General features: G+C 43.5%; 1 protein-coding gene across 1 annotated transcript; it reads right to left on the bottom strand.

Moving 5' to 3' along the window:
- Positions 1 to 1139: 1139 nt before the first annotated feature.
- On the bottom strand, positions 1140 to 23189 carry LOC141752762 (protein sprouty homolog 3). The gene is made up of 2 exons (XM_074610923.1): positions 21466 to 23189; positions 1140 to 8608 (listed from the first exon to the last, which is right to left on the bottom strand). The coding sequence occupies exon 2, from the start codon at positions 8539 to 8541 to the stop codon at positions 7621 to 7623; it is 921 nt and encodes a 306-aa protein (XP_074467024.1). The 5' UTR covers positions 8542 to 8608; positions 21466 to 23189; the 3' UTR covers positions 1140 to 7620.
- Positions 23190 to 23652: the final 463 nt, after the last annotated feature.

Here is a 23652-nt window from a genome sequence, read left to right as displayed (position 1 = left end):
ACACACACACACACACATCTGTATCCACTGCTCTGGGAAGCTATTAGTGTGACCCAGCCTTGATTACTTATTTATGGGCCCAGCAGAGGAGAGTGAGGAGAGTGGAGCACCGGGGGGCCTCATTTCTAAAACTGTTGTTTGACTTCACCCACATCTCACCACAGTTGATTTTTATCATTTCTTACAATGTCAGCAAAAAAAAAAAAGACAACTGAGTGAGTAATATCCATAGATAAAAAAAAAAAAAAGGCTAATTACTGGAGACAATGTGGAGATGTTTTAATTTGGTATAGACTGTGTTAAGCATTGGTGAGGGGAGGGTTCTGGATTCGAACCCTTGGGCCCTTCTATGTAGAGTTTGCACGTTCTCTGTTAGCGTGGCTTTTCTTCAGCTTCCTCCCACAGTCCAAAGACTTGCAGGTTAGGTTGATTGTGGACCCTAAATTGCCTTTAAACGTGAATGGCTGTCTGTCTCTATGACCCCCTTTACACGTGGCATTTAAATGTGTCTTGTATGTAGATATGATTTAACCTCATTACATTTACACCTGGTGTTAATACTGTATGTGTCTCCAGTGTGTATGAAAGGGCTGAAAGGAAGGCTTTGGAGGCTGCATGAAGCACAGCCTTGCAGCCGGGCACTGCCGGAGAGGCGGTGCGTAATGCGCAGACAGATCGGCCTTAAAACGCCGCAGTTTAGGGGCAGAAGGCTCGCAAAACATGACTTTGACGGCCGAATATTCGCCATGATTACTACCGAAGCTCCGGAGCTCAAAAAATGGTACTCGGTACAGCCGCATTTCCACCCACGTAGTTGTTGTATGTGGTGAGGTGCCTCCGTGCATCGGTATGAGACGCAGAGGGGCACTGACCAAGCGACGGTATTTGACTAGTTGGGAGTGAGTTGTTAAAACACTAGGACAGAGGTTTGTGCATCACAGAATGCACTGAGGGCACAACCTCCACTTTCTCTATTATTTAAATAAACATATTGAGTCAGCAGAACGAAAATAAAATGAACTAAACTGGTTGGAACTTCCTAATAATGACTGAACCTACATGTATTATACATAGAAGTTGGCTTTGACTTCACTTTAGTGATGAGATGGAACGATTAAATGAGTGAAAGCACACATTAGTTCTGTTTGGAAACTCCTTTTTATTGGTTCATCTTTAGCCAGGAGGGTAGCAGCAGCCACACCACACCAAGAGGAACAAACAAACCAAATCAAAAGACAAACAACAACAACAACAACAGCATCGGTGCTCTTCATCTCCTCTGACCACTGCAAAATAAATACTTCACTCATCAACACCATCCTCGTGATTATTGTTACCGCTATTGTTGCAACCGTTTAAATAAATATCCATGAAGCAATGAAACAAAAAGTGTGAAATGCATATTGTTCCATATATAATATATTCATTTTAGATAGATTTCTATATATATTTGTTCCATATACTCTCCTTAAATTCTTTTACAACATACAAGATGCCAATTTGTACCAAAAGCGATGCTTTGCTAAGACACGAGAGGAGAAGTTGAGTGGTTATAGTCGCAGCCTGCGTACGTACAGCATCAGACAGGTTCCTGACATGAGCTCCGCTTCTGAGGGAGGACTGACGGAAATTAAAATATCTATATATTGGAACGCCTTATTTGTACGTACAGATACACACAGCAGAGTCAGCAGAAGGGAGGTATGGAAGCTTCACACCACTAATGACTAGAGTTGTTTAATAATAATAATAACTATATATTTTTTATCACGCTGGTATCGGATCGGTACTTGGTATCGGATCGGTACTTGGTATCGGCCGATACCGCAAGTTCAGGTATCGGAATCGGTATCGGAAAGGAAAAAAATGCTGCTAGTGACTGCCACGGAGAGAGCTGTCCTTCCATTTCCCTTAAATGTTGTTAAGATACATGATATTTTCCTTTAATTTATTGATGCCACATGCAACTTTCTACCGCCATCATCTAGCTAACTAGCTCCCTCATCAGCACCTACACATTTTAAACCATTTTGATCATTTTAAAATGTAAAAAAAAAGTTTTTTCGGTAAGTTGAAATGCATTTACTCGCACTTTATACGAAAATAAAATAAGAAGAGACACAAATCCGATAAAACTGTTTAAAGGTGCAGTGTGTAGGATTTGGTGGCATCTAGAGGTGAGGTTGCAGATTGCAACCAACTGAAACTTCTCCCATCACAAGCGCCGCTAAGCGTGTAGGAGAACTACGGTGGCCGACGCGAAAACGCGAATGGCCCTACGTAGATATAAACGTCTCATTCTAAGGTAACAAAAACAACGATTCTTATTTTCAGGTGATTATACAATAATGAAAACATAGTTATTAATATTATATTCCATTTCTGCCTCCCTAAAATGCCACACACTGCTCCTTTAAACATGACAAAATGAGAATAAATGATAGTTGATTAGCCTCGTACCCCACAATGCACTGCTTGCACCACTCTGTGTGTATCTGTAGTACATACAAAACATTGCATACTACAGAGGTTATGATTTTACGACTGTCACTGTAAATATGTTAAAGCTACTCTGAACACAGATGAATCATAACTGGTTAAAACGAATGCAGTTTCCTCTGTAACGTCCTCCAGACTTAAAAACAATCCGGGTACAAATAAATGTTCCTCAGGTCATCTCCCCCGAGCACCAAGATGTGACTGAAGCCATCCAGCCAATGGAGAGGAGACGTGTGTGTATGTGTGTGTGTATGTGTGTGTGTTGAACCAATCGGAGGCCACGATGACCACAGTAATGCGGTTACATCTGAAAACATTTAGAAAGTTTCCTGTTCACATTGTTGTTTTCAATCACCAAGACAGTAGAGACGGGTTTGTTTGCTCTGCTATCGGGCAAAGCGTCTGCAGCACGAAGCCGCCACGTGGCTGCTTTTGAAGCGTTGTTTTGTCATTCACAGAGCATACATGCAGGATAGAATGTGCCAGCGAATTATCAAAAAATGTCTCCCATGACGAGCTAGCATCAGCGTTTTCCAAAAGCTCCGTTTCTTCTTTTTTTCCTACACTTCAACACAGGACTGGCCTTTTCCAGTGTGTCCACTCGTTCTGCTTTGGGTTGTTGAAAACGCTTAGATAAGGCCTTTACACTGCGGGGAGCATTTTTGTCGTGCACGTCAATTTAGGAACAAGGTGGATTTTTTCTGAGCTTCTGCACCACGAATAAAGGCATCAACCAATCACGTTGTGCGGAACAGACGTAATCAATATGTACACTAGAGTGTACAACAACATGGAGGCTCCGCACTCTGAATAGATAGCAAACTCTATTATGATACGTGTCCACAGGGGCAATTTTGGACACGTAGGATCGCCTCGCTTCCCAGCATTGGACGCTCGATGGGCTGCCACTAGACACCTGATTGGACGAATGCTTTCCCTCGTGGGCTGCTGCTCCCAGCGTTCAAACCGGAACCAACATGCGACTCGTTTGGAAACTTATTGGCTGGACCGCAGAGGGCCAGACGTAAAAACGTACGAACGCAAAAATCTGTCACTGAGTGAGTCACTGAGTGTTAGAGTTGCTCTTTCAAAATGAAGAGGCGGGGAACAGTCCTTTACTCAAATCAGCCCGTCCAGCGCGACGCGTCTGGCTCACGAAACTTGGACCAAGCTGTGAAACTATAAGATCTAGTTGCAAAATGAAACAAGATTCAGCAGTGGCATAGCCTATTCCTCACTTAGACATATAGACTGCGTTACTGTTTACCAGATGCAAATTCACTCAGAGCATTTTGCTGAAAGGAAACTGAAAAAGCTTACAGTAGTTTATCCTATACAACAATTTAGCTCAGACAGACTGCCAGACGCTGCTCTGGGTCAATAGTCTCAGTAGTTGGTGTAATGGAGAAGTGTTGAAACTGTCCTAAATTCACATCGCTGCTGTTATGAATAGTTCCGATGTGAAATATTTCCATGCAAGTATTTTGCACATCCGTGTCGTTTCATTCGTCACGCCCCCCCGCTGTGTAAAGGCCTTTTTAGTGTGGATGAAAAGTGAACATGTCGGAAAAATTGTTTTCAAATTCACCAGCATTAATGTGGACATGATGTCGACCTCCTGTAGGTGATTTGCATTAATAGGTGTCATAGATTATGAATTTTGGTTGCCAATACTTCTAATAATAATAATAATAATAATAATGTGGCACTAAAAAAGTGGAGAAAGTTGCAACATTAAAAAGAAATAAAAGTTGAATCGCCAACCTGTCCATCAAAAGTGAAACCAGTGAGTACAGAAACATTTGGGGCAACGGTCACACATTCAAACACTCTTCACTAAGTAATGCTTAATGTTTTACTTCCTAATGAGGAGAAATAAAATACTGTGACTGATGTTACACATCTGAGAAGAACTGTTAGACAAATCCTAATGTTGTTTGCTTTCATGCCAGCAGAAAGAACAGAGCTCAGCTGTCGATACGTGATGCTAAAGATGTATTTGGTCCCAAAAAAAGGTTCAAAACCAGACCATAATACTGAGCTGTACTAGGGGATGTATGCTGTTAGAGTCGCCCCAAAAGTTCCTGAATCGATCACAAGTGGACAGTAAATAAGTAAATGTTCACTATAATGGAAAACAACCGTAATAATATCAATCATCTCATAGAAACAAAATAAAAGCAGAATAAAAATAGTTAATAGCCCATATTTACATATAAAAATATAGCAAAGTAACATTTAACAAATCAGGTCAGTGTGTGTGTGTGTTTGCATAGGTGACACGCATACACACACACACAGAAAAGCCCATCCAAACATGAACACACACACACACGCTTAAAAACATACATGCATTCACATACGCATACACACCTGATGCTGTGTGTGTGTTGTTTTCATCAGCTGTTCCTCCCTAGAAGAGCCATGCACATTTACGTTTTGCATACAATTTGTACCTGAAGTGCTGAATAAGTTCAGTCGAAAGTTGTTTTTTTTTCAAGCATGCATGTTCTCCATCTGACTTACTGGCGACATCAACATCCTCTCTTTCCTCTCTTCGTTCCCTCGATCCAATCTCCCAGCATCCCTCTCTCCCCATCAGCTGTCCATCTGCCAAACACCACAGCTCCACTCATCCTGTCCCCTCCCTCCCACGCTCCATTCTTCTCCGGCCCATTAAGAGCTATCATGGAGCTAATTGCCTGTTTGATCAACTCTCTGCGGACCAGGAACTGGAGGCTTTTAGCCCTGTGAGCGTAAGAGGAGAGACGGACGAGGCAGGAGGGATATACTGTATGGGAGTGTGTGGGGGGAGGAATACGCCTCTTGTCAGCTGGCTTTCGCTGGTTGGGTTCGGTTGTGATTCTTTTTGTGTTGCAGCTTTTTAAAAGCTCCTCATCACGTCGTTCCAAATTCTAATTTAGATTTATTTTTCTGACCGATAGCCGACCCTCGTTTACCGATCAATAACCGTTAACCGTTAGTTCCTTGCATGCAGGAAGTGCCAAACAAGTCACCCAGCTGCAACGACAACCCGGTGCACAAACGGATGTGTTGTGTGCGTTCAAACAACACAACGCGGTGCGCACCTTGACTAGTTACTCCGGCCGACACGTGATGGTTGAACAAAAGAGCACTATGTTTGGAGTTATTTCACAGCTGTGAATGATGGTTGAAGGTAGTTTGTGCTTTTGTTTAGTTATTTGCACTAAAATAAAGTTTTAAAACATTCATTGTTCTCAACAAATAAATGTTTCCACTTAATAACAAACACTTTTTTCATGTTTGCACATTCAACTTACAATAATAAAATATCGTCAAAGCCATGTAATAATTGCCTTTTAAAAAGTGCCATGTGTTTTAACATGCATGTGATTAACAGTGGAAAGCAACATGAAAGTACATAAGTCGCTTTTGATTATAAAAGGTATCGATATCGGCGATTCTGGTCCTGTTTTACTTGGTATTGGATCAAAACCAAATTTTGCAGTATTCTCCACCCCTACTTGCCACCTGCTGATTAAAGTGAAAGAGGTCAGCCCCAAAGTTATCGACAACTCCGGCTCAGGATCACTTAAGGTGGGTTGACCTTTAAGGTGGACCGGCTATTTTCATTCTAGTGACGGTTAACATCCCTACTTAGAAGTAACACCCAAGACTTACTGGCTTCTCATCAACTCTGGAACTCTGGAAATCCAGAAACCACCTTTGGATTAGTTAAGAGTTTAAAAATGCTCTGGAAACTGATCAGATGTTTAGTTTGAGTAGTCGTAAGTTCTCCCTAATATAATGTCACTGAAGCAAAATAAAGTATTCAGCTTCTGCAGCTCTGTGCAAACATGACTTTTGCTCTCTTCACTGTTCTTCCACGGTGGCAGGATCGTGTGAATCGAGGTACTAACTGACTGCCTGAATGACAGCGAGACACAAAGATGGTCCCGAGAAAAAGAGCATCTGATTGGAGGATGGGAGGAGGAGAGTAAGACGGAGGAGGAGGGGGGCTGTGAAGGAGGTCGGTCAGAGGAGGGAGGCTGGCGACAGACTGACTTCGGGAGGAAACCCGACCAGACCCTCAGAGCTCCACTGAAGCTGCACTGCTAAAAATAAGACAAGGGAGGCTTCTTCTGCTGACAAAACAACACACACACAGCTTCTACATACACAGGTTGTTGTACAGTAGGAGGACACACACACACACACACACACGCACGCACACACACACACACACACACACACGCTGCCTAGTGACAATGGATGCACCCTCCCTCCGGTTAAATAATCTTGGCTGCTGGGGTAAACATTGTCCATCTACCTCACAGTGCTTTTCCTTTACAAATGAGCTTAATAGCATTGAGATTCACTCAGTTCGTACAGTGCATGGTCCCTTTTTTTGGTGTCAAACTGTTGTTACAGATGTGTTACAAGTGTCTTTGTTCTCACTTTGTGCCTCGGTGCTTTGTTAAAAGACTCCCAGTCAGATATGCACCGCGGCACGACGTTGTTCTCTTCATTCATTCATCTTCAACCTTTTGTGGAGCTCTCTGAATGTCATTGTGGTCCTCGATCTCCCATGCTTCTTCTGAGTCTCCCTTTCTGGAGGACAGAAACTCTGTTGGCATAGACCGTACACATCGCCACAGGCGTCTTTCCTTCCTGATTTGGTCCATCGCCCGTCTCAGAGCTCTGTGCGTTCTCTTTGCAGAGGGTGGGGAGGACGGAGGTTCAATAATAAATAAATAGATTTTAACGCGTCCAGATCACACCACAGAATGCGGAGAGAGGTGATTTCTGTCTGGATGTCTTAGTTAAGGTTGAAGGGCGGTCCAGCAAAGCACGACAGCTTCTTCAGGATGAGTTTTTAGGCATGGAGTCTCCAACATGAACAGGCACAGTAAAGCTTTGGTCCCTCCTGAGCTGGAGATGAAGTAAATTCAAGGTACGTTCGGTGAACAACACTTCACGGGTGGTTAGTTGGTTGGTTAGTTGGCTTGTCGTATGTAGGTAGGTGGGTCACAGTGGCATTGTCGTCACAATGTCAGCTGTGGCACTGTTGATTGGCGACAGCGTTGCTTTGGCGACGGCTGAGGGGAAGTGGATTTTCCTGGCCCCCATCTAGGCCTGTCATAACGGCTTCTCCAGGGCCTTGCTGCGGAGCGAGGGGTGACCGGGGTTGGGGTTGGAGGCGGAGATCTTGCGGCACACGGTGTTGGTGTTGCTGCACCTACAGCCAGGGCGCGTGTTGCGGTCGTGGGCACACTGGCACAGGGCAAGGCACAGCCTGGCAGGGGGGTAGCAGCAGAGGCAGGGCAGGCAGAGCGCCAGCAGCCCCATGGTGCCCCAGCGGGCACAGGCGTGGGCTGGACCGCAGGAGCACGGCCGGTCAGCACAGTTATCCTCGTCGTCCTGGGCAGAGCAGTGGTAGAACAGGCCTTTAACGCAGCACAAGCAGGTGCCGTACTCCACGGCGCTTTCGGCGGAGCACAGACAGCGCTGTCCGCAGGCCCAACAGGAAGGCAGGCGACGGGGGGCGCAGCACTCTTGGCACTTACAGCGACCGCACCGCTCGCAGATGAACAAATGACGGCCGAGCTCAGCCTCGTCCTCCGTCAGGCCTTTACCAAAGGAAGCATCAGGCTTGAGTTCTCCTTTAGGCTGAGAACGGACCACCGAACTGAGGCCAGAGTGAGAGGGTGTCAAACCTTCCAGTAGCCGCTGGTCCGAGGTGGCACTGGTCCGAGACATGGAAGAGCTTATGGTACTGGAACGGCTCAGGTGGGACAGGTGAGCGTGCTGCTGCTGACTTTGGCTGCGGGGCAGGGCCGAGTGGAAAGAAGGCTGGGGGTAGATGGGGTATACTCCACGAGGGTAACGGTCATCATGGGCATAGAAAAATCCGGTCTGGGTCGCCGGTTCCAGCGCCACGGGCCTCTCCACATAGTCATTGTTGGCCCGGATGGCACGTATCTGGTCGAGTGACAGCACTGGGACCTGCTGGAGGTCCAGTCCGTCCAGCTCCATCCTGAAGGAATGAGCAGGGTCCATCCTGGTGAGCCAGGCCGGGTGGCACCAGGGCGAGGTGCTCCCAACGCTCACGGCACATCAGATAAACCTGCAAACACACGGAGACAGGAAGGGATTTAACTTTCAGTGATTCCATCATCAAATTACAGCTTGTCATTTATTCTATGTACTCTATATTCTGTTCTAAACACATCCTCTGGTGCAGAGGAACTGATGGTCTATAACAAGATTTGCCTATTTAGCAGTGAACCAAAGCCACGATGGCTCGACACCAAGAAGCACCACCTGCAGAAAGTCAAACTGCGTTAACAGAAAACCCAAAGAAGAACTGGTAGTTCTGCCCAGTGTTTGATTGACAGATGAGCGCCGTGAATTATACAGCACACAAACACTGAACGCAAAGAGGTTCACCACCGTAACGTTTACTTTTCTTTTAAAAAACTAGTGGGAAAATCCAAAAAGGGCACACAGCCTCTATCTTTCTTTCCTTTAACCAACTTCCTGAAAAGGTCGGCGTTGTGATATTTGTGCATATCCAAAAACCTGTTGGTATCCAAGTCTTTCATGATGTTTAAAAGTAGGTTTCTCCTTTTCTTTTGGGCATGCATCTCTGCAAACTGTCGGCTAGTTGGTTTGTGTACAACGCACAGAGCTAGACGTAAACAGGCAAGAGATCGTGTGTCACAAACTGCTGTAAAACACTCAATTGGGACACATATATTAGTGTGCATGTAAACGTAGTCAATGTGAAGTAAATTTTGAGAGGCGACACCACATTACATATAGCAAACAGTAGCCTATTACTGTCCAAATACTGAGGCAGCACTTGATCAAAGATGAATTTTGGCAGCACAGCGTCCACACAACCATCAGCCATGTCATCGTGACCACTGAGGTTCTCCACTGCTCCGGCTAACGCTATTATTAGCCTGCCAGAGCCGGAGAGATACGACCATGAGGTCCACACTGTAATTTAGCATCTGTTGAACACAGCTGCTGCTGCTGCCACGGAGGAAACCCACCTGCAGGCACACAGAGCCTGGCAGTAAGACAGACCATAGAGGAACTGTACAGTCACAGCTTTAACTCTAATGTTTATAATGTTTCCTGTTGAAAGGTTAAAGCCTTTATTTCACCTTATGGATCAGTCCCATTCAGCAACATCTCATTGAAAAAGGTGGCTAATTTTAGAAAACCAGTTGATAAATATAAATATAAAGTGCACTGGGTTTTCGGTCTGTGGTCCTAACCAAGCAGCAGCCGTGGCTAAATGCTGAAGGCAGAACGGAGATGCTTTAAGACGTGGTTTCTTTAATGGCTACCAATAACTGCCTTTACAAAAAAAGTCAAAATCAACTGTTGCACTATTTCCTTGTGAACTGATTTCATTGGAAAGTGTGTGGATTATCTGGAGTAACCCGGATATTGTTTCTGGACAGATGAGATGTTGCATATGTAATAAAACTCCAGCTGAAATCTCAGTCAGATATCTCAAAGCTTTGGAGCTTAAAACCCAAAGTGTCTGCATAGTTACACTGCTAAGGCTAATGACTCAGACTTAGAACAACTTTAATACGAATGTCCAGCGTCAGATTCTGCTCCAGTCTTTTTAAAATAAACTTCGGTGCACAGGAAACAACTTGGTTAGGATTAGGCAACAAAACTACTTCGTTAGGTTTAGGAAAAGATCGTGGTTAAGTTACGCCAAACTGGAAGTGGCGTGACTTAAGTGCGGAAGTTTCGTGACAAAAACTACTCGATTAGGTTTAGGAAAAGATCGTGGTTTGAATAACCTGAAATAATAGGTGGAGGAATATACATGCATGAGATAGTATAGTGGTGCATTGTGTACTCATTATAATGCTGGGTAAGACTGCAACTAAATGCTTAAAAGGTAAATCTAAATGTGCTTACGAGTGCAGTAAATGCATGAGCAAAAACGCAAATTAAATAAAAGGTCCAAGTTGAATATGCAGCTGATTTGATTCCCTGCTCATCAGATGAGCCCTGAATGAAAAAAGAGAAATGATAGCTTCTTGTGTTTCTTTGTATTTGTGTGTATGATAAATACAGTAGAAACCCTCCCTGACAAACATGCACAAATGCTGCACATACACCCACATACATGCGGAGCTATACATACACAAAGAAAGTGCAGTCTTGCCAAGTGGCCGAGGGGGGAGAGATAGCTGGCTTGCTCCTCACATGGTGCCGGTCCTCCCAGAGAGTAATGAGGCCAAATGGAAATGCATTAAAAGCAGCTCAGATCATGAGATTAGATGGAGGAGGGAGGTAAGAGAGAGCAGCGAGCAGCAACTAACCATCTTAGGCAGCGTCCACGTGAACACAGATACATTCATAATACACTGTTAATGTAGCAAAGATTTCCTGTCTAGATTAACGGTGCTCTACACTGACCTGCCGGAAGAACAAAAGAGCAACAGTTAAATGTCTTCTTCTTCCTTGTTTTTCAATCTGATGTATTACCGCCACCCTCTGTCAAGGCAACCCGATCGGATGACTCTTCATGCTAACTAGTTTAGCCCACTCCCATGTTAATAAGAGTATTAAATACTTGACAAATCTCCCTTTTAAGGTACATTTTGAACAGATAAAAAATACGGGATTAATTTGCAATTAAATGCGATTAGATATTTTAATCGATTATTACACGGCTTTGTTGAATACTCGATTCTGATTGGTCAATCGCGGCGTTCTGCGGTCTGTTATTTCTTTATAACAGACCGTTGCTATGTATAACAGACCGTTGCTATGGGGGCAGTTCAGATGTCGGACTCTGGGGGACTGTTTTTGTGTCAAAATATTGATTTCTTCAGTAAGTAGCCGTGTAATAGACGGGATAATGTACAGCTGCGGGTCATTGTTGTGAATGAATCTCCTTCAGGGCGATGAGAGACCAGCAGCATCGCCCTGAAGGGGTTTCTTTCACAGCAATGACAGGCTCGCTGTACATTATCCCTTACTTAACAGCTCTAATAATCACATTGTATTGTTGACCTGTTCTGTACAGCGAAACAGTTAAATACAGAGCGTGGCCTCAGTGAGAGAGCAATAAGAGAGGAGCTAACAGAAGGGATGGGGCACGTGGAAGAAACCCAAGAATGGCGATCCATCACTGGGAAAAGGGAGGAGAGGTGATTAGCCAACCGGACTGTAAAAACAAAAATAAAAACCTCTTCCTGTCCTCCAGGAAGAGGTTCTCCAGGCTCTCCAAGGAGAACAAAGTCTGATCATAAAGGAGCTTTCTCTGTGCATCTATCAGTCCTTCCAGAGGTCCAGCTATAAAGGAGCAGATAAGAAGGCTCAGGTTGGTTAGATGAGGATGCATTTTCAAATTAGTCTGAGGAGAGAGGAGAAGTCCTGGTGACTAATCTCATCACGCTCATACTCTGCCCGCCTATCAGCCCATCTAATTGTTAAAAAGAGGAGGCCTGCCGTCCATTTCCATGACCTCATATTTACTGGTTGAGCCAACCACTGTCAGCCCCCCCGACGCGGCACAAATACTGCAAGTCATGTCAAAAAGTTCGAGACTGAGCATCCCTTCAAGTTCAACTTCAAGTCTTAACTCAAGCGAAACAAACTGGTGTAGAAAGTTGATTATCAGAAATAGTTATTTTGAGACTTCTGGTTCTAGAGCTGCAACGATTAATCGATTAGTATAACCGAATGCTGACGAAGACATTTTTAGGCGACCAAAATGTTATAAGAAACGTTCATGAACTGAAAGCACACTGTGAAAGGGTTAAAGTTGTAAGACGAAAACACGGACAACTCCCAGACCGGACAACGCCGTGGTAGCGACCTGTCAATCACAAAGTAGCCCCACCCCCTAAAGCATCCCCTGCTTTATGGTCTATCTGACTCTAAATGGGACCATAATTTACTAAATGAACATCATGCTGTATTGAAGAAGACTTGAAACTAGAGATTGAGACCATATACTCATGTTTACAATGTTTACTGAGGTAATAAATCAAGAGAGAAGTAGCCTCATTTTCTCATAGACTTCTATACAACCAGAGGAGTCGCCCCCTGCTGGCTGTTAGAAAGAATGCAAGTTTAAGGCACTTCTGCATTGGCTTCACTTTTCAGACACGGAGGTATAGCCCACTGGGAGAAACAAATCTCTCCTTTAAAATAACATCAATCTCAATGGCCCTGGAATCAGCATCAGCACATGACCTGAGTCGACTGCTGTGATTGGCTCCGCCGAGTGCTACAGTTGTTTTGGGTGTCTGGCTCTGCTGGGGAGTGTCTGTTATCAGTCCTCTGGCAACAACAGCTGGGATGAGAGTGTGTGTGTGTGTTTGAGGATGGTGGAGACAGGCAGCACCTTTCCCTCTCACATTACCGGTGAATCTGAGTCCAGTCTGTGTGTGTTTTATGTCACTTGTGTGTTAAAGTTTCCCTGTGGAGGTTTAGACCTGTAGTTCTGTGAGTGGGTTGTGTTGTGAGTGCACACGAGGACGCACATGTGCATGCAGGTAATGCAATACACAGTCCTACCGATGGTGTCACACTATTCCACTGATCAACAGGTGGCGGTAACACGCCAGGATGTGCTGCAATGCACCAACAAAGTCGGGAAAGAAGACGAATACAAGTACATGGATGTAAATGATGCTGGATTTACTCTGGATGTAACTTCTGTTTGTTTACAACAAAATCTACCTTGTCCCATTAATGTGTGATTCTGGATTCACATCTTTCAGTAGAGGGGTGACGGCGGGATGCAAACTACAGCGATTACTTATTCAGTTATTTTAGTAACTCTTTTGTCTGTTTAAAACCATTTAAAATACCTGTGCATGTTCACAACTTAACTGTGTTGGGCCTGGCTATTAAGATGTTTTGATATGAGTCTCAGTACCAATACCAAAACTGCTCTTTTTTTCAGTGCCTTATTTGAATGAAATAAATAATAATAACAATAATAAAGCCACTTTCCTTCTCAAATGCATCAGTGTTGTCTGAGTAGCTGACCAAGAACTCTGCCTGAATATAATGCAGTCTAAAATTAGTAATGATCTGATATAGATCAGGGATTATCTGATCACCCAATGTGGGTCTTTTTTTTTTTTTTTTAACTCTGGTTTCAGGCTATTTAACTGCTCAGTTACAACTCAGTTACACCAAGTTTCTATTTAATTTCTGCCTCGATTAGTGGAAGAGATAAAACTCTGGAAACTTTTATATTTTGTTCCACTGCTTCATGATCACCACATTTTCCTGATCAACATTTTCTTTGTTTCAAATAGCCTGCTCCAAACTTTGGGTAAATGTTGCATGTATGTCATCAGCCATTTGTGTGTTTTGTAGTGACGTTTGTCACGTGTTGTGTAGTGATGGAAGTCTAACTTCAGAGCATGTTATATAGAATATAAAGTGAGAAAGACCTCATGTGATGGGCCGGTGAGGAGGTGGATGGGTCCAACAAACACAGGACTTTCAAGTGTGAGACCTGTGTTTGAGACCTTTGATTTGTTTTCCAAGTTAGTGATGTTTGTCACGTGTTTTCCACACTGACTTAACTTAGTTTACATACTTATTTTAAGCTTAACCTTGACATTTACCCTTAACTTAACTTAACTAAGTGAGTAGTTTTGTTGCTCCTCCGTGATGCAAAACATGACACTGTCTTCTGGTGGACAGGCGGGTCTATGTGATACCGGATTAAATATTTTTATGAATTGAATACTTTAAATGAGCCAAACAATATTAGTCACTGTCACACACTCCCAGTGACTGACTTTTACCTATCGTGTGCATTGTTTATCAACAGCGTTGTTTCAGAACCATGGACAGCGCTGTTTATAGTATGTAGAGGGGATGTGTGAAGGTGCGGCGCTCTCTGTATCACTGAAACAGAGCGGAGGAGATCGGTAAAAAGAACACGGTTTCTTAGTTTGATTTCTTTTTAGCCTGCTAGCTTTTTGTGGTTGGAGAGAGAGAAAGAGTTAAAAGCGCTGCAAACAGCTGTTTCTAGCACCACAAACGACTGTTTCTTGCACTGCAGACGGCTGTTTCTAGCGCCCCAAACAGCTGTTTATATGCGCCGCAAACGGTCGTTTCTAGAGCTGAAAACGTCTGTTTCTAGTGTCACAAACGGCTCTGATAGTGCTACGTTCTTATGTGAGTGCTCTGATTAGTAAATCTATTATTTGATTTTGAGACGGTAGCCTTATGTTGTTGTTATTTAGCCTTTTTGGGGCTATTGCATGGTTAAATCAATTTTAACAGCCCCCTCAATCACGTCATCCTGGCACCTTGACTAAAAAGTGTTCTGTAACTACTCAGTAGTAGGCCTATGTCTGTTGCATTGCATATGTTGCTGTTGTTCAGTTGCGTTCCTGGGTCCATGGCTCAGGGGAAACTTCAGGGGAAGCAGGTTTATGGTTAAAACTAAACCAACGTGGCCGACAGCACAATGAGTGACTTATTTAGTAGACAATCCATCTGGCTCAGAGGAGAGAAGACGGGAGAGGCACCCATCCTCTCTTGGTCAACAGCGTCAGAACATTTTAAAGGATCTTTTTTTCTGTGATGAACTTCCCAAACATTGCATTGTGTAAAAGGTAAAAATGAACGTCAGTGAAGCAAAGTGAGGGAGTCACAGAGAGAGAGAGAGAGCTGGTGTTTCAGGGGTCCGTCAGTGGTAACCTGAGGATGGACCTTTGTGCTGGGGGAGTATCAGTAATGACTGAGCCTCTGCCCTGCTGGGACACACACACACTGTATACCCAATCACCATTTACACTGCCTGGTTTGAACTGAGGCTTCTGTCTGCAGTCGAACTGTTGTTCACATCCCCGAAAAAGAGGCCTGAGTAAAGTAGCTATTAAAAAGTCTTTCATTTACTAAAATCTCTGATTGCTGGCTGTCAGGAGACAGCCGTGGTGGCGGCACGTAATTTAACGCATTACGTGCCGCCACCACGTGGTGTTAAGAGGTCACGGTCATTTCTATGAGATCAGAAAGTTGTATTTGGATGGAATTAAACTAGGGTCCTAGAAACGCGGTCCTGAAACTGCAGCCTCTTCTATTGCAGGAACATAATATTGGTTATTGTCTTGAAACAGGCGTTGAATATCATTCATAAAAAGTCTTAAAAAGTCTGAAATCTAACCCTGTTTTCTTTCTCTCTTTAGATATCATTGCTCAAACTCAATATACCCAGTTGTTCTTCTACATGTACCTGTGTCAAAGAAAGCAGAAACTGGCTGAGAGCCAGCAGACACTGATAGTTTAAAGCATCAGTAGTAGAAAATCGCAAAACAGAAGTTTACTATTCGGTAGCTGCCCCAAGAAGCTGCTCAATTATTAAAGTAAAAATCTGTTTTCGGTTAAAAACTCACTGACTCAAATGTAAACCCTGCTGATCCCTCGTCTCCCTAACTTCCGCTGAGTCTGGACTCGACCTGCCGATGGTCGATGAGTTTAATGGACGGAGACGGAGCATCGCTGCATCCCTCAGCGGTGACATCATGGTTTCAGGCTATTTAAAAACTGACTGCAGTGACCCTTCGCCTTGGAATGAGGAGGGGTTGCCCTCTCTTCCTCTCCTCTCCTCTCCTCTCCTTTCCTGTTGTCGTCTCCTCTCTCCTCCCTTCCTCTCACCCCCTCACCTCACCTTCACTCTCCTCTTTCATCCCTTCTCTGCTGTGCCGTCCTTCACTCTCTTCTCTTTTCTGCTCTTTTTGTGTCCTTTCTCCGTCTCCAAAATATAAAACATATTCTTTGAGGAGAGCATGGCTCCTTTATAAGTTATTTATGATCAATAATACTTGAGAAGTGCAGCTCAGCAGTGAGTATCACAGTTTGTGAATGACCAAACAAGTAGTTTAAAGCCGTAGATGAAGATCAGAGTACATCAATATATTAATTTAATCTGTGTGCATTCAGAGAAGTAAGAAAAGCCAGCTGCCCAACAACTCCAGACAGGAAGGATTTTAGAAATACTGAGGTCATGAGTCTACGTTCCCCGAGTGCAACCCCACTCCCACCAACAGATACTTGACAAGACACTAAAAACTCATAGCATATTTATTATTTTAACTATTGTGGTGCATATTCTGTAAGTTTTATCTCCTTACATGATGTTTAGATGCAGTTTCCCCACATCCTGGCAAAGAATATCTATTTGATTTCAAATTCACATATATTGTTTCGTTGCTTAAAACAGCTACATAAAGAAACTCTAAAGAAATGGGTGGATGTTTGCACATAATAAGTTATCCAATGAACTTGTCTACAGGTTTGAAACGGGCCCTCAGGTCTGTCTCCCATATAGAACAACTCTGTTAAGATAACAGGTTTTATTAAATGCAAATGCTGAGCCTGATTTGTACCCACCCTCCTCACTATTGAGCATATAAATATTCACTTCAGTTGTTTGTTATCTATCTGTGTATATAAATATATTTTCTCTCGGACTACAGTCGCACTTTTAAGTCTTAGCCTTTTTCGCGTGTCGTTTCTACGTCACGCAGTTAGGTTCAGGCAAGAGAAACACTTAGATAGGGTCAGGGAAAATTTCATGGTTGGGCTTAAAATAAGTACGTAAACTAAGTAAAGTAGATACGGAAACAATGTAACACAACTACAGAAAACACGTTAATAAAAAACAAACAAACATCACTAACGTAACTTACAAAACGAAACACCGGTAAACAACCGTCATAACCGAACACCGGCCTCCGGGTTAAGAGTCCTGTGTGTGTTGGACCGATCCACCTCCCTATCCGCCCACCATAAGTGGTCTTTCTCGCTTTTTATATTACGTCACTAACTCTTATAGCATTTATACGCTTATGCATTTACATCGCTGTCAGTACAGGAAACATGCCGTACAAATGACACGCGGAAATCAAGAAAGGCGTACTTACTGCACGCTAAACACCTCGCGTATTATCGTGGCATTTATACGCCTTTTCATGCGAACAGGCTGACATAGGACTGAGGACTGAGCAGCGCTCGCTGTGTGTGTCTGAGAAAGGGGGGAAGAGATGGTGGAAGGTGGACTATTGCACGCAATATTTATATAAGTTATTAATAACTTACTCGAAACGCTGCTTTGTCACCCGCCCGCCCGAACCCATGATATTTTCTAGTAAACTTCCCCGTAACAGTAACTGTAAGCCTGAAGCGGAAGTAAGCGGAAAGGCTACCCTTGACGTGGCACTCTCAAAACTGCTACCGAGCGCTGCACTCAAAGTTCAAATTATTTAAACTTTGACATCGGTTGCGGTTGAGGTTTCAAAGCGCAACCGATAACAGCTGCAATTGTTGTTGTTTAAACAGTGAACGCCGTTCCTTGCGCATTTTTTGGTGACATATTTGACCTGCTGCCTCTGCGTGGCTCTGTGCCCTATACCTCGCGGTGAGTATGTGTAGGCAGCTTTATGAATGAAGCTTCGAAGCTTCCAGCTATATTCGGTACAGCCCTGAAACATGTTTGTTTGCTGTCTAATGCCATCAAAAGTGTTTCAGGAGTCGTAGACTGTAGTTGCAAATTGTGGGTCCGTGTGACTGTGTGTGAGGCCCGTCAGGCACTAAGACCCAGGGGCCTTCCTCCCGGTGCCCTCCGGGAGCACAGCAGGATTGAATGACAATAAACTGGATGAGATACCGGATGTGCCGAATCTGACCCCAACGGAAAGACTGAAATAGACACTGCAGACCAGCAAGTCCAGGCAGGGGGGAGGAGAGAGAACAGGAGGGGAGGGAGAGAGAGAGGCAGTGAATGAGTGAGGGATGGTGATGCTAATAACGATAAAAAGGAAGAGACAGATGTAGAGAACAAAAGTCTAAACAAGAGAGGGAAAGGAAAGTGTGAGAGAGAGTTGGGGAGGAAGTAACAGATCATTTGACGACACATTCACACAAATTAAACCACTCCAGATTGTCTCATAACAATCCACTCACGGCTATTACGGGGCAATGCTCTGGCACCGCCACTCATTTGACCGTATCTTTTAGCACATGTAACGTACCGTAATGACGTCATCGCAGGCATACATGAAATACAGAAGCCTAAGCTTTCAGCTGCAGCGGCCGGGGTTCGAATCTGACCTGTGGCCCTTGTTGCATATGCTGCTATCTCTCTGTTAAAGAAATGCAAAAAGCCCAAAAATAATTGTAAAAAAAACCAAATGTAAACACGATCATGCAAACAACGACCTCCCACCGTCCACGGGAGGTCCTTTTTTTAAAAGGGTTAAGGAGATCAAAGTCCCTGGCCCGGATCTGAGTACACCTGACCCAGTTTGTTTGATTAGTGTGAACCACTGTGTACCGTACCCGGGCACGGTTTGTCGATCTGTTCCCAGATCCGCTTGAAAAGGTGTCTCGAGTACGGTTCATGTGTACTTGTGTACGGTTCGCATCAGGAGTGAAAACCAACTGGAAGTGGACCGCTATTTAACGCAGTAGCAGTCAGCGATCTGCGCTGATCTCTTCCTCTGAGCTGCACGACCACGGTAAGAAAGCAGGAGGGTAGGCAAGAGGTTTGTTCTTGTCCCCAAATTATAAACAGTAGGCATAATGCAAAGCTCGACTTGTATGGTAGAGCTCTTTTACGCTGAAGCGACAACATAAACAAATGTCACGTAGATGATGACGCAAGTGTGAAATGTAAGTGTTCATTCTGAGTCAGTGTGAAAAATAAAATATTCAATGAAACGGTAAAGACTCACAGCTGTTTACAGTAAAGCCTGATGTGTTGGTTCAACTCAAACCGCCTTAAAGGAACTCAAGTAGTCAACTTTGGTAAATGAAGTTAATAGTAGGAATTCCATTCAGTTCATCAAACTTCAAACTAATTAGTATTTGCACTCATGTAGCATTTCTCCAAACTTATTGAAAATGTGTAGCTTCCACTAAACTTTTAGGAACTGTCCTCCGTCACACAATCGTGACGTCGATCGTACGTTTGACACAAATTCGCAACTTTGCATGAAAATCCCACTTCTTGGCCTTTTTTTACTTGATAAATGACTTGAACAATTGTGTCTTAGTAGTTGCCAAACATCAATGGACTAATCAATTAGAGCAATGAGACTGAGACTAAGCTTCCAGTGGGGAATTTAATTTGTACTCAAAGAGTATATTTGGGTTGTTTTTCACTGCAACACAATTGTGGTTTCTGGAGGAACTCCACCTTAGGACACTCGTACAAACTCTGCCTTGATGGTTGCTTCCTGTCGCTAATTGCTGCACTTTGACGTCTTCTTTCTTTCCTGATTTAAACTCTGAGTGTCTCATTCTGCAAAAAACTTTCCAGCTCAATTTTGATTTACTCCAAATGTTTGAAAATGAAAAGTCCAGCACTTTCTGTGCAGCAGCAACGGCCGACAAGACAGCTTTTATGAATAAACATTGTTGTTTTTAATCGAAGCAAAGTAGAGAAACTGTATTTCTCCACCATTATTACTTTGAGGATGACGTTCTTTATTTCTTTTTTTACAAAGTGTTTTACTGTTAATCTTTTCTCCTTCCACAAGTTTGTGGTTCTATAGTGCATTAGTCAATGCATTAGCTCCTCCGCTGTGGCATAAAACATCCCTCCATCTCCCCCTCCCCTCGCCGTCCATCTAACCATCCATCCGTTTCATCATCCATTCATCTATCCGCCATATTCCTGCGCTCCACACACATACTGTCCCCTCCCTTCCTCTTATCCATCCATCCATCCCTGGTCAATGCCTCCGCCTAACAACACCACTCCTCTCATCCCATTCACTTTCTCTCCCCCCTCCCTCCCCTCCCTCCCCTCCATCAGGCCGTCCCATCATTCGCTCCTCCACCCGCCCCTCCAGTCCCACCCTAGCGGAGATGGGTATTGACATTCTGCATCCGACCTTGAGGACAATCAATCCCAACCCCACATGTCCCCATCTCACACACACACACACACACACACACACTCACACATCAACTGCTACAACACAGCGAGACGAATGTTAACATGCAGTCAAACAATCGGTTAATATGACGATGGATGGTTCAGAAATGCGCTCTCTCTCTCTCTCACACCTCTCAGTGATTCAAAAGTTTGCCTAACTTTCTCCAAAAGTCAGTAAAAACACAAATTGAATGTGAACTGTCCAGACTAATAAACTAATTCACCTTCACTAATAATAAAACTAAAGCTTGGACCAATCTGTCCACCAGGGGCAAAGCAGATTAGAGTTTACATGATTACAAAGACATCCTTCCTTTACTGTCTCCCCACCCAACAGCCAGCCAAGACAAGAGATGGAAAGAAATACATCTGAGTAAGATTAATGCATTTGTACAAGTCACAAGATGCATAATCGAACACCAATCAACAGCGAAGAGAAACAGAATGAGGAGTTACCTTCCTTCTCCTCCCGTGTCTGTCTACAGAGTCTAAATACACCAGATTACCCTCTTCTTCTGCACACTTTTCTGTTTCACGTCATACCAGATCTTGTGATTTTGGACTCTGACAAGATGCTTTGCTAATATATTTACAGTAAAGAAAGAAACCAAAACTTTATCCTTAACTTAAAGCCCCTAAAATCTGGCAAAATATGCATGAGGGCAAATGCAAAGATTTAGCATAAGCACATAAAAATAGGGCATAACTTTGTGTAGTTGCAAAAATGTGTGGATTCCAAAATGATCTTGACCATTTGCATCTGGTTCGCCCCAAAAATGCCTGTTATATTTCTTTTAAAGTGCCCTTCAGAACCTTTATTACCACTATCATATCCCCTTAAAAGCTCTACTCATAATATTAAGTAAAAAAAGCTGAAGTCAAGACACAACGGTTGTTTGCAAAGCTACTCAAACCTGAATAATTCCTTATTTCTTTGGGAACTTTTTCCTCCCAAGGTCACACAAATCATCAATAGTTCATCAGCAGATCGGATGGCGACAGGATGAATTTATGATTACCTCTGATTGGTGGGAGATCCATTCTGCAGCGGCGTGCTGGGGCGTCCTGGGTGTCCGTGTGCCTCTGACAAATGACTTGTGACTTGTAGTAGTCTATGGAACCCAGTGAGTAATTTATCTCAACCTTAATGTCCTTTCTGTAGTGTCTTAATCTGACTTGATGCTGCTGCAGGAGGTAATGTTTGCTAAAATACGTCTAGTTTTCTAAGATTACTGTGTGTGTTTGTAGGGAGGATGCTCTCTCTCTGTCAGCGTGACGCACCCTCCTCCTCCTCCTCTTCCCGGAGCTCTTGCAGGAGCGCTCTGATCTCCTCCTACACCTCCCCGGACAAACCAACCAGTCCCTTTACGCTTCACGCTGCATCGAAGGGGCTCAGCTCTCTCTGGCCAAGTTGTGAGGAAGTTGCCTCTGTGATGCCGGGGTCCTTGTCAGAAACCCTGTTTGATTCTTAAATGTGCAGTTTTTCAGAGAGTTGCAGGAGGAGGAGACGAAGTGGAAGTATCTCCATGCGATGTGAAGTACTGATGATGATGAAAAGGAAAAGTGCAGCTGGTGGTTGTGAGTGAGAAGCTTCTAAAGTCAGAGCTTGAAACAACAAATCTTCCTTTTTTTCCTGTAGAGAAACTGTTTCTTTTCCCGTCCTGCTGTAGTTTCCTCTCCTCTCCCCGAGAGATGAATGACTGAGAGCTGGATGCACTTTCTCTCTCTCTCTCTCGCTCTCTCTCTCTCTCTCTCTCTCTCTCTCACACACACACACACTCTCCAGTCACCCCTCCCCTCTCTTCCTCCCTCCCCCCTTCCTCTCCCATCACTGAATTCAATTCAATTCAGTTCAGCTTTATGAACATGACGAGGCAGAAGCGTGTGTTACTGAAACAAATATTGACATTGCATTAAAGGTAGGACTGTCTATCGATTAAAATAGTTAATCACATTTTTTATCTGTTCAAAATGCACCTTAAAGGGAGATTTGTCAAGTATTTATCAACATGGGAGTGGGCAAATATGCTGCTTTATACAAATGTATGTATATATTTATTATTGGAAATCAATTAACAACACAAAACAACACATATTGTCCAGAAACCCTCACAGGTACTGCATTTAGCATAAAACAATATGCTCAAATCATAACATGGCAAACTGCAGCCCAACAGGCAACAACAGCTGTCAGTGTGTCAGTGTGCTGACTTGACTATGACTTGCCCAAAACTGCATGTAATTATTATCATAAAGTGGGCATGTCTGTAAAGGGGAGACTCGTGGGTACCCTAGAACCCATTTACATTCACATATCTGGAGGTCAGAGGTCGAGAGACCCCTTTGAAAATAGCCATGCCAGTTTTTCCTCGCCAAACTTTAGCACAAGTTTGGAGCTAGTCTGACATGGTTACCAGTATCTTCACTCTAGCTTTAAAGCTGAGCCCGCTACAACCTCTGAAAAATCGTTATTGCAAATTGCGTTAAGGCGTTAACTTTGTCAACCCTTATTATAATTTGAATATTTGTGTCATTTGGAACCATCAGAGAAGTGTTGATTCATCTCTGATTTTAGTTTGTGGTGGGGATGGTTCAGTAGAGCTGCAACGATTAATCGATTAGTTGTCAACTATTACATTAATCACCAGCTATTTTGATAATCGATTAATCTGTTTGAGTCATTTTGTAAGAAAGAAAAAAAAGAAATTCTCTGCAGCAATCCCAACAAACACGATGCTTTCAGCCAGGAGACCACTGTATAATATTTTGTGAAAGCACCAATAGTTAACAATACATTATCGTTGCGATCGATATCGAGGTATTTGGTCAAAAATATTGTGATATTTGATTTTCTCCTTATCGCCTATAGTCCTACTTTCACGTTACAATCAGCTGTTTGTTCGTGTCCCGTGTTCACAACGTTCAGTGTCATTTTCACTTTACAAATTTAGTAATTTAAAGCCCAACAATGTAGTTCTTTCCTAAACCTAACTAAGTGGTTTCGTTGCCTAATCCTAAAGTGACGCCAAGGGTGCGTAACAAAGCGGCGGTATGTGACGAGTTGGGATGAGAACGTGTTGGTAGGCAACAATGAATGAGTGAACAAGGGAGTGATTTCAAACACAGCACCAGTTTCTTCAGGAGATGTATTGGTACCATTGACTCGTATCTCTGTTGACGAATCAGTTTATATCGTGTTGTAATGT

This window comes from Sebastes fasciatus, chromosome 16, assembly GCF_043250625.1.
Source record: "Sebastes fasciatus isolate fSebFas1 chromosome 16, fSebFas1.pri, whole genome shotgun sequence".
NCBI lineage: Eukaryota > Metazoa > Chordata > Actinopteri > Perciformes > Sebastidae > Sebastes > Sebastes fasciatus.
This window is presented reverse-complemented; position numbering and strand designations above follow the sequence as displayed.